Raw genomic sequence first — 16,770 nt, 5'->3', positions numbered from 1 at the left:
AGGATATAACATTATGAAATGTTGTTTTGACTTTCAATATCAACCATTAAACTATGAGATATTAGTGGCTCAAATATTGTGCCAAACTTTTAAGTTAAAGTATCCCAAACCATATCTTTATAATGGAAATATAAAAACATACAATGATTTTTTTTCCTCATTTTGTCTATTAAATATTATTTGATGTAATATTTTATTTATTGTCACTATTAATTATCATAATAAAAGTAATGACTCTTCGTAGCATAAAAATTTTATAATTACTATCAAAGAATAACAATAAAATAATCTTTCATGATTCATAAACTAAAGTTAATTAGGAATATGTGTTAGATTTAACTTTTATAAAATTAACAAAGTGACATTTGAAAATAAAATGAAAACAAGCTTGTGAAAGTTAAATTTTATAAGGCTGAGATAATTTCCTACCATGTCAATAAAAATCTAAAAATATAAATGATTTTCTTTCACCTTTTTCCCACGTAAATATTATTGGAGGTAATATTTTATTTATTGTCACTATTAATTATCATAACAAAAGTAATGATTCTTAATAACATAAAATTTTATAATTACAATAAAAGGATATCAATAAAATAATATTTCACGATTCAAAAACTAAAGCTCATTAGGAATATATATTAGATTTAACTTTTATGAAATTAACAAAGTGATATTTGAAAATAAAATGAAAATATATAGGCTTATAAAACTTACAATTCCTACCATGTAAGGATATTAATTGTAAGATAAATATAAAGTTCAAAGAATAAGTATGTTAAATAGGTGTTAAAAATAATACATACTTTATGATCAATTATACAATGGCTCTTCATATTATATAAAATAATGAGTATTTTAATATACAATATTAAATTTTATTAAAACATGTGTGATCAAGTAATTTTTATGTTACAAGCAATCTCAACAATGAGTTTATTGATGTAACTATGTCATTTACTTAAGTATATGTACTTAATTGTGTTATTTATTACTGTTATATCATATATAAATTTTACAATTGCAACTTATTTATTTGATTTGTGTTAAATAACCTACCATTATACTCTATACTTAATGGTAATAGATTTTGGAAGATTTATTTAAAAAAGATTATATCATTTCAAATTTAAAGGATGATTGAAAAATAATTTTACATAAAATATGTTATTTAAGTGAAATTATTTTAAACTCTAAGGGTGGTCATAGTTATTTTACAAAATTATCCACCCGTGTTAACCGTTTACCATTGTTTTTATTTTATTTTTACTGCAAATATTCTTCTTTTTCTGGTAATATCCAAACGGTAGTTATGCGAGTTTTTCTGGTTTTATTGTCATTTGTTATGATTCTCTTAAATTTTATTAATATTAATTTATTTTTTAAAATTAAATTTATTTTTTAAATAAAATAATTTTTTATAACTTTTATCTAAATAAAAAAAATGAATGGAAGTAAATTGTATATCCTAAAATATATTTATTAAATATACTTATTTTTTAAATTATAAAATTTAGTTTCTTTCTTTATTTAACTTTTAGGAACATAAATGTCAAATAAACATATTTAAAATATTTTTTATTTATTAAAATAAATAAGATATTACTTATACATATTTGAAAAAAAAAAGTCATTTAGAAGTTTACATTTAAATCTATTCATACTTCAACTAAATTTAAATCTATTCAATTTCAAACAAAAAATAAATAAAAAAATTTAAATCTATTTAAATTTCAGATAAAAAATAAATGCTACTTACGGGATATTATTCTTCTATTATGGGTATTTTAATCCATACATTTGTACAAGAAAAAAAATATATGTTGGTTCTATTTGTGGTAAAAGTACAAAAAAAAATTAAGGAAATTATTACTTTTTCACCCAAAAATTGGTAAAAATTCAAATATATTTAAAATTTTAAAATTAGAAAATTTTCACTATAAAACTATAAATTTTCCATTTTGTTATTTATGGTTTAAACTTTTGGGCGAAATTTTGGTAATTTCTAAAATTTTTGAGTTATGTCAAATTTTCTTCAATCTGAGTGTAGAAAATTTATAATTTCCCTAAAATAATTACAAATTATAAGTATTATTCAAAGATTGCCTTAAATAAACATAAATTTAAAGTTAAATTTAAAAAAAGAAAGAAAGAAGTATCTAAGGTATTTTTAAATTTCTACCAGTTTGTATAATACCAGAGAGTTATTTTCTCCATTTATATTAACAGAAGAGAAATTTTACCCTTATTCAATTTAATTGAGAGGAAAATTGATCCTCAACAACGACTGAGACTTGAGACTATGCATAAGTTGTGCCAATGGTAACATTGGCAAAGCCTTAACTTAATTTGATTTAAAGCAAAAGGTTAAATTAAAAAAAAGATATTACAAATGTTAGAAGGGGACAAAATTATCTAAATGCTGCGGTTTTGACAGCTTTAAATTTAAATTAAAAAATTTTATTTTTTAATGAACAAATAGGAATGGTAATGGGTACTAAACTCGCCTGCAACCCGCAGTAGGTTTTTATTTTTCTAAAATAATTTACTCACTGTGAATTTTAACAATTAGCAAATTCACCCCCAACCCGCAGCCCATTTTTGTGGGTCTTGTCATTTAATCACAAATATTAAAAAAAATACTTTTAATAATATATAAAAACTTAAATTATATAATTCAAATTATAAATTTATAACCATAATTTAAAAATTTTGTATACAATACTCAATCTAGATTTTGTCAGTGCAAATAAGAAATTAAAAATTTTAATATTAAAATAAATACATAAAATATATTAATCTAACACAAAATATTTATATTATGAGCAAATCATCATCGCTAATACTAATATCAATGTCATGTTCCATCTTTAATCAATATACAAGTATTGTCAACAATATTTGAAATACTAACTAGGCAACCCAAGAGGGGGGTGAATTGGGATTTTAAAATTTAAACTAAGCAAACCACACAACAATTTAATCTATTGCCTTAATCAAATTGAAAACAATAAATTCAATCATGCACAATATTAAAAGAGTAAGGGAAGAGAAAACAGACACAATGATTTTTACGTGGTTCGGCAATCCCCGCCTACGTCCACGCTTCCAAGCTCACCGGGCTTGAGGATTTCACTAAGCTAGCCTCTCAAGGCTTCAAACGCTTACAATTGACTTCCAAGGTGTCAATGGACCTTTACAACAAGAGATTATCCCCAATCTCTTAACCCAAGTGTATCCCAATACTTACAATCTTTTAACTTGATTTTACAAAAAATATTACAAATGAATCTCTCTCTCACAATGTGTTTGATCACAAGTGAAAGCTCAATGTGTGAATGAATGAGATGAATACAAGAATTTAAAGCTCAATGAAAGTTGTATTCTCAATATTTTACTCAATGATGATCGTTGGAATTCCTCTTGTTTGAATTGGATTGAGCTTATTTATAGTTGGAGCTGAAAACTAGTCGTTATTGACTTTCTGCACACTGTCGGATTGCCGTTAGATAGATGTCGGATCGCCATTCGACTGGTCAATATGACCGTTGGGCTGATTTTTCAAATTGTCGGATCGCCGTTTAGGTCCAGAGGCTACTGGTTGATATCGGCGAGCCGTTTATCACACATGTCGGTTCGCCGTTTAGGTCTAGAGACTAATCTTCAATTCTGTTAGATGTCGGCGAGCCGTTATCAAGATGTCGGATCGCCGTTTTCTACAGTAACTGCTACAGTGAAATATTTTCTAAATTTACAGTTTGACCCCAAAACTTTATAACACTGTGTTACGACCCAAAACGTTATAAAATTTTACAAATAGGTCCAATTTCAGAATTTCTAAGTAATGCTTTGTTAATCCCAAAATTTTTTGAAATTATGGTATAGCCCAAAATGCTATGACACTTTTCAAATAAGTCATTCTCCAAAATTTCAAGCAATACTTGTTTATTTCAAAGTTTTCAAAATTCTTTCAATTAAACCATAAACTTTGAAAAACAACCAATTTCATAAAATCATTTTTCCATTAAATATGAAACATTTATAATGTGAAAATAATGATTTATTTAAAAAGAATAAAACAATCAATTTCATAAAATCATTTTTCCATTAAATATAAAACCTTAAAAATGTGAAAATAATGATTTATTTAAAATATATAAAAAATAATTTGATCTTAAAAGATTAATCATTCTCAATCTTGTTTGTTATCATCAAAATCAATATTATGGAAACATATATGTTAACAATATTAACAAGAAAATTTTGTACAACTACCATTAACAATAAATTAAATAAATAAAAACCCAACTTTAGTGAGCAATCATTAGGTTCAAGTCATGAAAGAAAAACAAACAAAATCAATCAAATTAAAATAAAATATATCATTAATATTAAACTTGAAAATTATAAAATAAATCTGACAATACACAACTATGGAATCTCTTGCCTTTATATACCAAATTTTGTAAAATTTTGAGTTGATTAAATGTATGCATTTACATGATATTTTTGGTGAACTTGCAATCACAACCTTTATATGAGTTTTAGTAGTACAATCTAAGGGTTTAAAATTGCAATAATTATAGATCATTAGATTCAACATAATTAATAGCTAGAAATAGAACTAAAGTCAAAGTGAGACCCTCCATTTACTCATTTGTCAAGGTGCGTGATCAACCAAAATGGTGTGTTAAATCTAGTAGAAATAGATGCATGTGGGCTCAAACACGTGGCATAATTTCAGTCGTTGAAAATTAATGCTGGATCTAAGGGTCCGCGATACTTCTAAAAACTTCTAAGTCTTCAGAATCTAAATTTCACTCTGTTTTTTTTTAGGATTTACCTATAAAACACAAAAATCATATTTCGAAACAAATAAACTTAGGCAATTCATAGAATATGTTAGGAATTTATAAATGTAATGAAATTGTTAGTATTGTCAACATTATAAGTGAAAAATAATAATTTTTATTTTTATTAAATATACATTTTTTAATGTTAATATATACATGTACACATACAGACAATGAGATGGGTGAGGTTTAGTAATTAGAAACTTTAACTTGATTATATTTATGATTGAATTTTTTTATTTAATTTTTATGATTAAAATTAAAAATATAAATAAATAAAATAAAGAATGTGAGTTGGTAAATACCCAAACGAGTATTCACTGAATTTTTTTCTCAATAACAAATCTACCAACAATTCACAGCGGATTTTAATTTGAAATACTAATCCACAAATTACTCAGAGCGAGTGAACTTTTATGGACAAATTTAAACTGATTTAGAGTTCGGGCATATTTTTACCGTCCTCGGCAAACAAATAGTTCAATTTGGACCATTTTGCACCGTCCGGATGCAGAGCCGAAGTCTTCCTCTTCAGGCTCTTCACGCACAGAAACAGAGGATGCGAAGATGCACAGAGTCCCAAAGCAGGTGTACAGCCGCCACGTCACGACAAGTCTAATCCCTCTTAGTCATCACATTCTTCCCGTAACAGCCACATCACAAAAATATTCAGCACAGGACAATTACATATTTTCCTCTGCGGCTCTACCCTCGCTCTAGCTCTTACGTGGCGTTCATCAATTCGTTCGTTTTCTCACTTCGGCGAACAGACAGTAAGTCGAACGCGTCCGATTATTAAAAAATTAAAATTGTGGATTTACATCACAATTATTTCATTAAATCAAATTCTTTTGAACGTTTTGAATTCGTCTCTCTCGCCGGTCGCTGCAGGGCTCTTAGTTCTCAGTTTAATCAATTTAAATTTTGCTTAATGTTACCGTACGTCACTCACAGAATCTTCGTTTAATTACCAGGTGAGCTCATGATCAATCGATTTCTCGCATTTTACTTTAGTTTTTTTTTCACAATTTACGTTAATTACTGAAGAATTGTCAAATTCTGAATTGCCGTCTTAATGTTGATGTTTAATTTGCTAATTAGCAAAATTTGATTAGATTAATTGTGTATTTGTGCAACTTATAGTGTTTTTTGCCTCTCAATTTTGATTTGTTCAATGTATGCCGTTAATTTTACTTATGCTTGGAGTAAACGCATGACAATTTCGGGGCTATTAGCTAGTGAAATTGATCGTTTAATACTTTAGAGTATCTTAAAGATTACTAATGGAATGTTCGGCAGTAGTTTCTGCGAAGTGCTTAAAAAATCACTTTTTGAGTAATTTTCTCTGGCTTTTTATGACAACGCTTATCAAGTGCTTTTGGCAAGAGCACTTCAAGGCTTCAATTTCTTTATTGATAATGAAAAGCGTCTTTGTCTATTGTAGCTAATTATTACCGAACAAACACTGTAGAGCTCTTGGTTATTAAGAAGTGATTGTTGTTGTGTAAAATATGCTCTTGAATATGCCACTAATTGATGCTTCTCTCAAGGCAATGTCCGGAGAAAGACTTACCCTTGATGTCTCCATGTTTCAATTTTCCGCATAAAGGATGAAATGGCTTGAGTGTAGAACTTGGATGGCCTCAACTTTTCATTTATTCAACGAGAGATCTTAGAGCAATTTATGGATTGTTTATGTTTTGATATGCAATTTTGGCGTAATTGATTACATTTACATGAATCGGCAGTCTGATACCTTGATGTTTGAAGGTTCAGATTTCTGATCTTTGTATTTTTTTTTTCCTCAAACTTTGCAGATTCCTTAGTTGCCCTTGGCATTTTCAGTAGGGGCTAGCATGGCTAAGTGATTTTCATAGATTAATTCTGATTCGACATCTTTAAAAATGCAATTAGTGTCAAATGACAGTCATAACGAAGATATTTCAGAAAGTGAACCCATCTTGCCTCAGCCTGACATTTTGCGAAGATCGGAAGAGTCTTCTTCGTCTTGTTCATCTTCCTCTTCATCTTCATCTTCTAGTGAAATTACAGCTGTTAGAGAGGACTGCGTCGTTTCTGCTGATGATTTACAAAATCTTCATGTCGATGAAACTAGCTATCTGGTAAACGATGACCAACCACAGTGCCGTATATGTCTTGATATTGGAGGTCTTTATTAACTATATTACTTGGTATCTTTTTCATTTCTTATGTTTTCCAATCACCATTTGAGATGGTAGATTTTTCTTCCATTGAAAAGATTCAAGATGATTATTGCTAAGTAACACACTTGGTTTATTATAAATGACTTTTAATTATTTTAATTCTGTTTCCAGGTGAAGACTTAATTGCACCATGCCACTGTAGAGGCACTCAAAAGTATGTCCATAGATCTTGTCTTGATCATTGGAGGTCAACTAAGGTGAGTGCTTGGTTTTTTACCAGCATCCTTTCTTCTTGATTAACAAATTGATGAATTGGAGTGATGCTTTGTGTACATGGCTTAGGAAATATTACTTTTGGGAATAATCTAATTTCAGAAAATCATGTTGATCCTTCTAATATGTTTATCTAGTTTGGTAACTTCACTAGTGAGTCTAAAAATTTGTGCTGGTTCAGAAACCAAAGATCGATATATTTGATTTGGAGAATTAATAATATTATATTTATTTCCTCTGATGTTTCAGGAAGGCTTTGCTTTTGCTCACTGTACAGAATGCAGGGCGATGTTCATATTACGCACTAATTGCCCACCTGATCGCTGGTGGTTGAGATTGAAATTCCAGTTCTTAGTTGCTAGAGACCATACATTCATTTTTGTAATTGTTCAGCTGGTAGGAGAACTAATAGTTTCTGTTTATTTTGTCATTTTACTCTAGATATTGATTCAGTTCACTTGGGTCGTCTAGATTTCATTTTTTTGACCTGAGTAGTAAATAATTACGTTATAATGATTTGGTTGATTTTAGCTTAACCCAGACAGGAAATAGGATATTAATACAGTACCAACATTTACTTTATTTATGTCTAAGCAGAAAGTTGGCAGAAAAATATTGCCTATGCAATCTACTGATTTCTTTTCCTCACTATATTTGGTTGAAATCGCATTTTGATCATTTCTTGCGGAGCTTAAAGTTTCTATATTATTTAGCTAGATTGCTAGCTGGTTCTGCTTTTGGAAAAGATCCTGCATTATTTCTTTTTGGATACTTTGGCAATACTAAAGGAATATTACTTACATAAATGCTGTACTTTAATGACAGTCAGCCCAATTTTTCGTTTCTTTATAAATTACTATTTTTTCTCATTCAGTGGTTCTGTCGTGTGAAAACAAAAATATCTTTGCTATATTGTGCAACTTAATATGTGCTTTGAACAGATTGTGGCATTGTTGGGGGTGCTGGTATACAAATTTTATGGAGAGGAACTAAGAGAAATCTTCGGTTACGAAGAACATCCTTATGCGTTTTATATTATGGCTGGTACTCTTGCTTCTCATGGTTTACCAGATTTTCTCTCCTTTTCCATGCTTACAGAGGCACACATATAAACAGAGCATAGAAACTCAAGTGCACGCATCTGTTTAATAGTGAACACCTCATGCAGCATTTATGTATAATTGGATTCGCACATTCATATATTTAGACAAATTTTCTTGTCAGCCTTTTCTGTATTCTTACAAAAGACAATTTGTTCATAGTGTTTGTGTACCTGACGTGACATCATATATTCATATTGTGATAGGTTTGCTCTTTTATGTGGCAGTGTCATAAGTGCATAATCTGTAATGAGGAGTAATCTGACTCATGTTCAGACATAGCTGCCACTACTTTTTTGAGATTTTATGTGAAAGAAAATCACTGAATGATGCATAGTCATGATCTTAGTTTTCTGGATCGCATAGGATATTAGTTTGTTTAAAGATATTGCTAATGATAGCAAATCCTTGTATTCAACAATACATTAGATGAATTTTACTTTAAGTTCATGCATTTTTTTTTTGTTTTAAATGTTGAAAGTAGACATTTCACTCATGCTTACTTGAAGAAAACTTTTGTGATCTTTAATTGATGATCCTCAACATTCATTGGAGATGAAATTACTTGAGTATGTTCATTATTTCATTTTCACAATTGTGGGGACTTTTGGATAAAGACATTTTCGACATATATTAAGATGAATCTTCCCCATCTATCCTGTTTGGGACTCACAAGCTCTTTCTGTTTGCCAGTCCATACCTTAGATATATAGCATGTGAATTGATTGGATGCTCGCAAATAGTCCATGGGACTATCAACAGCTCTCAAGTGTTTCACAATATTACATATGTACATAGTCTGAAGATTAATCTTTGTGCACATTTGGTAAAAAAGAAGAATTTATTGGATTGACTGTTTTAACTGAATATCTTTCATAACTCTTTAGTTGGAAAATGAATTACTCTCGTTAGGTCTTCTTTGATCAATATTTTGGATGGAATTCTCTAGTCTAACTTGTACTTAAGTATCTGTTACTATTTTAGACTAAGTTAGCACTAGGTCATTAGTATGTTATATCTACTTATTATTTGAGGAAAGATAATCCTGTTTGCAGTTTCTGTTGCCTAAATATGCGTTGCTGAGGCTCCAGTTGTCAGTTGGGGAAGTGATGATTAAATTTTATTTGAGATGCACTAACTTGTCTGAAGAAATAATATTCAAGACATTGGGTGAATACATGATTTGATGTCAAATCATTAAATTCAAATTTAACACTATTATTTTGTTTAATTGTTCAGTTTTAGCTATTGTTTTGGTGGGTGTGCTCTACGGTTTCTTCATAGCCATTATATGCGGACAGAGGATCCATGAACGACACTATCACGTTCTTGCCAAACAAGAATTGACAAAGGTTTGTGAGATTTCTAAATAACATTGACTGGACTTCCAACTATCCCAGGAACATGTGTCATCGAATAATGTGTGTATGAAGAACAGAACTTTTGTCCTTGTAGGATACTAATTAAATGAAGACACATCCTTGAGTAGATACTGATACTTCTTTGATTCCCCTGAAGATGTTTTTATTTAATTGAACCATACCCGAAACTTCAAATGAGAAGTGTCAATCTCATCATATTACAGATTTTCCAGTTATTGTTCAAGACGTAATTTGATCCCAGGCATGACTTTTCAAAGGTTATATAGTTGAAACAGAATTGACAGTATGATCGTTGCCCTTGATGGTGTGAAATGATAACAGTGTCATTTCTTTCTTGTTGGGATTTATCTTTTAAGTGTCTTTTCTGTGTCAGCTGATTGTAAATGCTCCTTCAATTTCGTTTTACCTTATAAATTTCAGATCTAAGTTCTATTGGAGCTGTTAACTCATGCATTTACATGCCACTGATGTTTATCATTTGCTGGTTGCTTAGTGCTCTGCTTATTTTCTGTGAAAAATTTTGGAAGCCTGTCAGCAAGATTTTATCAGATGTGTTTTGCTGGTGTATTGCTGCCAATATAATTTCATTTGCATGAGCTATTATTTGGATTTTGAAATTTAAAACATCTAATTTTAATATTTAGTTGTTATGCCTCAGTAGGAAAGTTGATGCAGATTGTGTTATTTCTTCCTCTTTGAAGCAGAAGCTGATTGCTAGTCATGAATAGGTAGTTTTTGAGGTGGTATCTTGAGTGCAGGAATGTTTCCAGAGAGCATTAGTTTCAGTTATATTGTTGGGATAGGTAGATTTTTGGTCAAATGTCATTAAAAAGAAAAATAAAATAGGAAAGAAAGATCCAAATGATATTGCAGGGGTATAATAGGATTAATGAAGAAGTCCTTTGAGTCAAGAAGCTGAGGTTTGTAATTAGTTTGGGCATACAAGAGGGGTGGAGTAAATTGTGTTCCTTTTCAATTGAGTATTATCCTCAAAATTTCAGCTGGAAGAGAGGTTGAATTTACATTTATGGTTTAGTCCTGAAGAAGGGTTAATCATCTTGTTGTTTTGCTCTTTGCTTCCTGTATTTGGTTTTATGACTCATTCATCAAAATAGCATGATCTATGCCTCAACTTGTAGTTTCAAATGCAATTAAAATATGAAGTAATATTGTGTGTTCAACGGCTGAATGTTTAAATTCATCAATTGATGTCCAAGTAGGCCCTTTGTGTCTCTTCTATGTTGACCATGTAAGTCATAACCTTATATAACCTAATCACCACATTGAATTTCAAAAAAAAAAAAAAAAAAACTTAATCACCACATTAACAGAACAGGGGATTTGAGAGCCAAATTTGACCTTCAGTTCTAAAAGTACATGGCTTTTTGGTTTATGCTTGTACTCATTAGTTGAACAAGCTTTGAGCAGTAACTTCCTTCAGTTAAGATGTAATGGGGAGATAACATATTATAAGGTAGCTAAGAGTTTCCAAATATTCAGGTTATTCGATGACATAGAAGATCTTTTAATTCGTATTTCATGAATTTGGACTTTTTATGAAATATGTTACACACAGTGTCATGATTAATCTGAAAGTAGTAAAAATCATCTTGTACTTGCAAGCAATTTCACAAGCTAAGCTAACTTGATTCTTCTAATATCATGACGTTAGGAGTATGTGGTGGAAGACCGCGAAAAGAATAAGGACATCCCAGAGCTTGATCCCAGCCATGTCTCAGAGCTAAGAATGTTGGGCCTTTACTAATTTGGAGTGTGTCCATGACATGATATTATAGGTAAGTAGCTAGAGCTTCTGCATGCCTTCCATTTTGTCTATGTTTCGGGTATTGCATTGTTTTCTTTAGTTATGACTTTCTCATATGTTAACAGAGACATAGCTAATTCTTTTCACTGAAGAAGAAAGTATTTCCAATTGCCGATCATTGGCTCTAAATTCTCAGTTTGTTGAAACTAATGCAAAAGGGCCGGTTTTCGAAATCTTAAGATCAATCGTAGAAAAAATTTGTAGATTTGCTTTTTTTTGTTTTCGATGTTTTCCATCTTGCTGCTTCCTTTTTCTTTTCTGCTGATTCATTCTTCCTGTTGATTTGACTCAGAAAAAAACTTTGGTTTATTTCCTTCTAATTTATTGATTTGTGCTTTTGTTGAATTGTCCATAATCATATTCTAGACAACTGAAAGACAGCTGTTGCTAACTCAACCTCCCACTAGTGTCATTATTCTTCTTTAGTTCATGCTGGATGATCACATAAAAGAGATTGAAACTGATAAATTTTTCTGTTTCCTAACTCCCTGTTTACTTAATCACTTTTTTTTTTTGTGTTTAATCACTTGAAGAGATTAAAACTGATAAATTGTCGAATCACTGCTTCCTACCCAAATTGCCTTTGCCAATCTAATCTCTCTCTCTCTCTCACATACATACAGAAAGACTTAAAATCAGAAGTGAACCTGGTATATACTGTTGTTTACCATATTAGTTTATCCTTTTTACTCTTGCTACCTGTGATAATTAGAATTGGGTCTACACTTCTATGGGTGCTATTTTTCGTTTTTTATTTTTAAATGCTGCCTTCGGAATCCCAAGTATGCACATGAATTTCCTTATCATTGGGAGTCAATCTGTTGAATACATCTGATAGTAATCAACGTCAGGGTCTCACATACCATGGTTGTTGATGTTTGAATGCAGAGCAAACAGCAAAACTGTAACTAGTCTTATTCCTTTCAAACAGTACATCAGCAGCATTCTTTCTTTCGAAACTGCACAGGCATAAGGAGTACAGCATCCCGTTTAAACTGCACGGGCATAAGGAGTCCGATGTCTATTGTCATCAGTGCATGTTCTCGGCAGACTCATAGGCAAAGAGTCCTTTTGTTATAGAGGTTTACCGAAAAACATTTTTTATACCTTTCTGTGCATGTGTCATGTACTCTTTGTGACTCGCATTAGTTTGTACTCTTTAGTTTCTTTTATACCAAAGACGAAATGCATCAAACATTCTTTAAAGTTTCTGGTTTTAGGAGTGTACGAAATTTACTTTTATGAGATGTAAACGATTTCAGGAGTTAAAGGTGTGATCCCTCTCGATTAGAACTTAGAAGTAATCATTATGCTGAGGATGATGTCTTTGCATTGTTAATTTATGCACCAGGCAGTAGGCACGAATTGCAAAATTGGTAAATTTATGTGGAAATTTTTTAAACGCGTCCCTCCTGTAATGCAGATTTATGTTAAAATTTTGCAATATAATGAATGTTGTTGATTAATTTTAGGATAGGCTTTTATCACAAATTTTAAAAAAATTTGAAGGAAGATTCTGCAAGTTTTGAAGAAAATTTTCTATTGTTTGCTACTTTTGCTGTGGGGAACAAAAATAAATTACGCAAAGTATATAGAGTATTACAAAATTGTTTGACGAATTAAGAATAATGCACGTGAGGCACAACCGCATCGTGTAATCAAATAAACAATAGCACTCTTTGTGAATGATTTTATCAAATAAATATCGTTATCACTGCTGGCTACATAATTAATCCAAACTTATTAATAATATATATACTGGTACTTTTTTGTACATTAATCGAATCCGCATTTCATCTACCATACCAATCAACTACAAAAAGTCGAGGCAAAACTATGAATATTCATTTCATTTCCAACGTAATAATACATAAGAGTCTTTAAACTACATGGGGAGCTAAAAAATGACAAACCTCAAATCATTGATACAACCATATGCCATATGTACAGAAAAAAAGGAAAAGAAATTTGAACTATAAAATGAGATTAAAGTTAATTAACCAGGAAGGGAATCTACAATATATATTATATAACATACAGTTCTACGGCAAACCAACTAAATAAGGAAAGATACAAAGTAATTTCGGGCAGTGGACTTTTTGGGGAATAAGTTATCCTTCCCTACCACCGTGCATCTGTGCATTCCTCCTCCTCGCGTGTCTGCCCAAGCATTTTTCTGCTGCTGCTCCGCTTATTGATCGCTTCTACAGAAAATTTACAAGTCTGATGAGCCTGCACAAACATGCACGCATTCAACCAATTATCAGTCTTTGCTTTTGATGATTTGAAAGTCTTGTTTATGTAGCAGGGTAAATTTGTATGTCAAATACAGGAAAGAAAATAAATAAATAAAGCAGAAACAAGATAAATGCCATGACTTTGGCAGCAAAAATATGATAGACAGAATAGGACAGGCAGAGTAAGTACAGAAAACTGAATCAATATTGAAAAAAAAATATTCAGTAGAATATTATAATTTTTGGTATAAAAAATGTGCTTGTGCAGGCGTCCGAAGCTCCAACATGACACCAAGTTATTAAATTCCAGAATTTGGACAGAAACATGCTTGCAAATAAATTAAGTCATCCATAAAGAAGCAGGGTTTTAGAACAGCACTATTTTACAGTCATACTCCAGCTATACGGAAAGCTACTTTCAAAGAAGTTGAACTACTCATACCTAGCTCAAATATTTGGTCTCTCCAGAGCACTTCCTCAATCCTCACTCAATAGGATATCAGCATTGACATCACAGCTATAAGCTTTATGGACCTCCATCCGTTACTTCTAATATTTGAAAAACTTACCAGAGAGGTGCAATCCTGAACAAATATATTAATCTATGCTAGAAGGCCAATCCCGAATGCAATCAACTAGACAACCTTAATGTCCGATTAAGACACAAACCAGCCATCAGTTTTCAGAGATTAATTTGTCTACTCAGTAATAATGTCACTGAGAAAATGGTTTAAATACAAAGTAGAGGATTATAATCTTACTCTATATTAACATCGCTTATAAAAAGTTAAGTATGATGAATATCAAATTAGTGAAGTTGACAATAGGTAACAACACTTAGTGGATAGTTTGCTACTTTTGCTGAATTTAAATTGGTTGTTTGGAAAGCCACTTCACATTTGTCTACACATTAGCAAAACAAAACTGGACGCAATGAGAGGTAAACAGGGGGGATAAGTCAATAAAATAAATAAAAGAAATCCAATCAGGATATCCATCCTTCTCGTTTTGTCACTCTACATCTGTTTACATTCTAAGAATCTTTTATTGTTTATGATTTCATTTTGTCAAGCGGGGCTTCATTTATTTTGTCCATTTCAAGGAAACATTAGTATTATTTCTTTCTTTGACAAATTCGTTATACAGAGAAGTGTATATAAGCAAACAAAACACTAACTTTGAGGAACAACCCCATATACACTCCAAAGTATACAAGAAAAACACCAACTAAAACTTAAGTTCTAAACTAGTTATCAAACAATTCCCACAATAAGTTCAATGCAACTTTTTTCTTTGTTCTAAGTACTGGCTAGCTTATGGATTTATTTTTCTTGTTGGGGGGGAGGTAGTTAGGAGACACGTTACCAGATATAAAACATTCCTTGAACCCTCCATTTCTACCACAAAGTTTCCACATCCTAAGATCTTATCATGCCATGCAAATCACACACATAATTATCTCTACGCACATGTCCAAACTAAGAACGTATCAACCTTTCAACAGGAAGTGACAACTAGATAAATTCGATCATGACTAATGTGCCAACATCTCAACAATTTGTTATAGATATCTTCTTTGGTGAACATTAACCGTATTTTTGCTGTAGTCACATTAAAAAGATACAGCTAATGAACTCAAATTAATATGGAATATCAGAAATCAAAATCTCACTCACCCCAGATGCCAATTCTGTTAGAAAAAATGGTTCATCCTTCCTCATCTTCAGCTTCAGATTCATTACTTGAAGTAGAACCTTCTTCCACCTTATGAAGAGGTTTACCTACAATCAAAAGGATAGGAGTAGCTTAACTACCACTTGCAACAGGTCACAACCTAATTAATCATAAGGACTTCAAAGCATTTCAAACTAGTGATACAGCATGAAAATGTAATTTTTTCCCCAAATCAATCAGTCATACGAAAAATTTGACGTAGCCACTATTTCATTCTAAATGAATCATCAAATTGTAGTTGATTAAAGCTTTGATTATCCCAACAGGGTCAGTTCAGTCAGGGACTTATTTGATACGAATATAGAAACATTTGCAAAAACAAGTAAACTCAAAGGGGGGCCCCGATGCTATTATCCCAAATCCCGAATTATCGTAATCAGACCAGCACAAAAACGGATCCAAAAAATCAGACCTTTGATGTAATAATCGGACGAGGGCCAGCCGCGAACAGTGCTGGTAGACAAGGACTGCTCGGGAGTCAAGGGATTGGCCAGTTTCTCGACCAACTGAGCGACGCCGTAGAATTGCGACTTGGGAGGTGGGACCCAGTAGGAAGACCCGGGCAGGAAAGGGAGCCAATCGGGTGCGGAGCGGCGCACGATGATGCGGTGGATTGCGTCCTCCAGCTTCGAAATTAGAGGGTCGGTGGAGGAGGAGCCGGAGGTTTCGTAGACGTCGGACGACGCGTCGGGCTGGTTCGATTGGGTCCGGCGAGGGACGAGCCGAGACGATGGGATTGAGAGTTGGAGGTGGTGGTGGCGGCTGCTGGCGCCGGCGGTGGCGATGGCGGTGCTGGTTTTGGATAAGAGAAAGCGAGCCATGTCTGATGGATTCTCTCGTTGCGTCGGAAAATTAGATCTACACAGAGAAATGGATTTACGCGGTATTTAAAGGAATAATTTATAAATTAAAATCATTTTTATTTTATTTTCTATTTCTAAATTAGGATTAAAATTTAAAAAAAAATGATCCTATTTTGATTCTTTTCACAATATTGTCTGACTAACCGACTATTACTGTATTTCAATTAGGATTGAAAAAGAAAAGTTAAATCTCTATAAAATAATATTATTGAAACTGTAAAAAAATAAAAATTATTGCAGTGCGATTATTTATTGCTAATAAATAAATAATTTATCAGTTAATCGGTAAATAAATATTTGACTACAGTTCTTGTATGAATTTCAAATCTTATCGTGTG

The 16,770-nt window shown here is 31.6% G+C and overlaps 2 protein-coding genes across 3 annotated transcripts; one reads left to right on the top strand and one right to left on the bottom strand.

Moving 5' to 3' along the window:
* The first annotated feature begins 5,200 nt into the window (after positions 1–5,200).
* On the top strand, positions 5,201–12,891 carry LOC102620013 (uncharacterized). 2 transcript variants are annotated; one of them, XM_006465121.4, is made up of 9 exons: positions 5,201–5,626; positions 5,745–5,827; positions 6,671–7,022; positions 7,190–7,275; positions 7,541–7,687; positions 8,233–8,335; positions 9,631–9,743; positions 11,446–11,569; positions 12,487–12,891. In XM_006465121.4, exons 3-8 carry the CDS (start codon positions 6,758–6,760, stop codon positions 11,536–11,538), a joined length of 807 nt encoding a protein of 268 aa, XP_006465184.2. In that variant the 5' UTR covers positions 5,201–5,626; positions 5,745–5,827; positions 6,671–6,757; the 3' UTR covers positions 11,539–11,569; positions 12,487–12,891. The 2 variants fall into 2 exon arrangements, 1 of the variants encoding a protein (XP_006465184.2); XR_008056415.1 differs by lacking the exon at positions 5,201–5,626 and having other exon boundaries at positions 5,639–5,827; positions 12,487–12,576; positions 12,613–12,891.
* Positions 12,892–13,421: 530 nt separating this feature from the next.
* Positions 13,422–16,446, bottom strand: LOC102619737 (uncharacterized). Its single transcript, XM_006465120.4, has 3 exons — positions 15,982–16,446; positions 15,512–15,616; positions 13,422–13,830 (listed from the first exon to the last, which is right to left on the bottom strand). Exons 1-2 carry the CDS (start codon positions 16,388–16,390, stop codon positions 15,543–15,545), a joined length of 483 nt encoding a protein of 160 aa, XP_006465183.2. The 5' UTR covers positions 16,391–16,446; the 3' UTR covers positions 13,422–13,830; positions 15,512–15,542.
* Positions 16,447–16,770: the final 324 nt, after the last annotated feature.

This window comes from Citrus sinensis, chromosome 7, assembly GCF_022201045.2.
Source record: "Citrus sinensis cultivar Valencia sweet orange chromosome 7, DVS_A1.0, whole genome shotgun sequence".
Classification (NCBI taxonomy): domain Eukaryota; kingdom Viridiplantae; phylum Streptophyta; class Magnoliopsida; order Sapindales; family Rutaceae; genus Citrus; species Citrus sinensis.
This window is presented reverse-complemented; position numbering and strand designations above follow the sequence as displayed.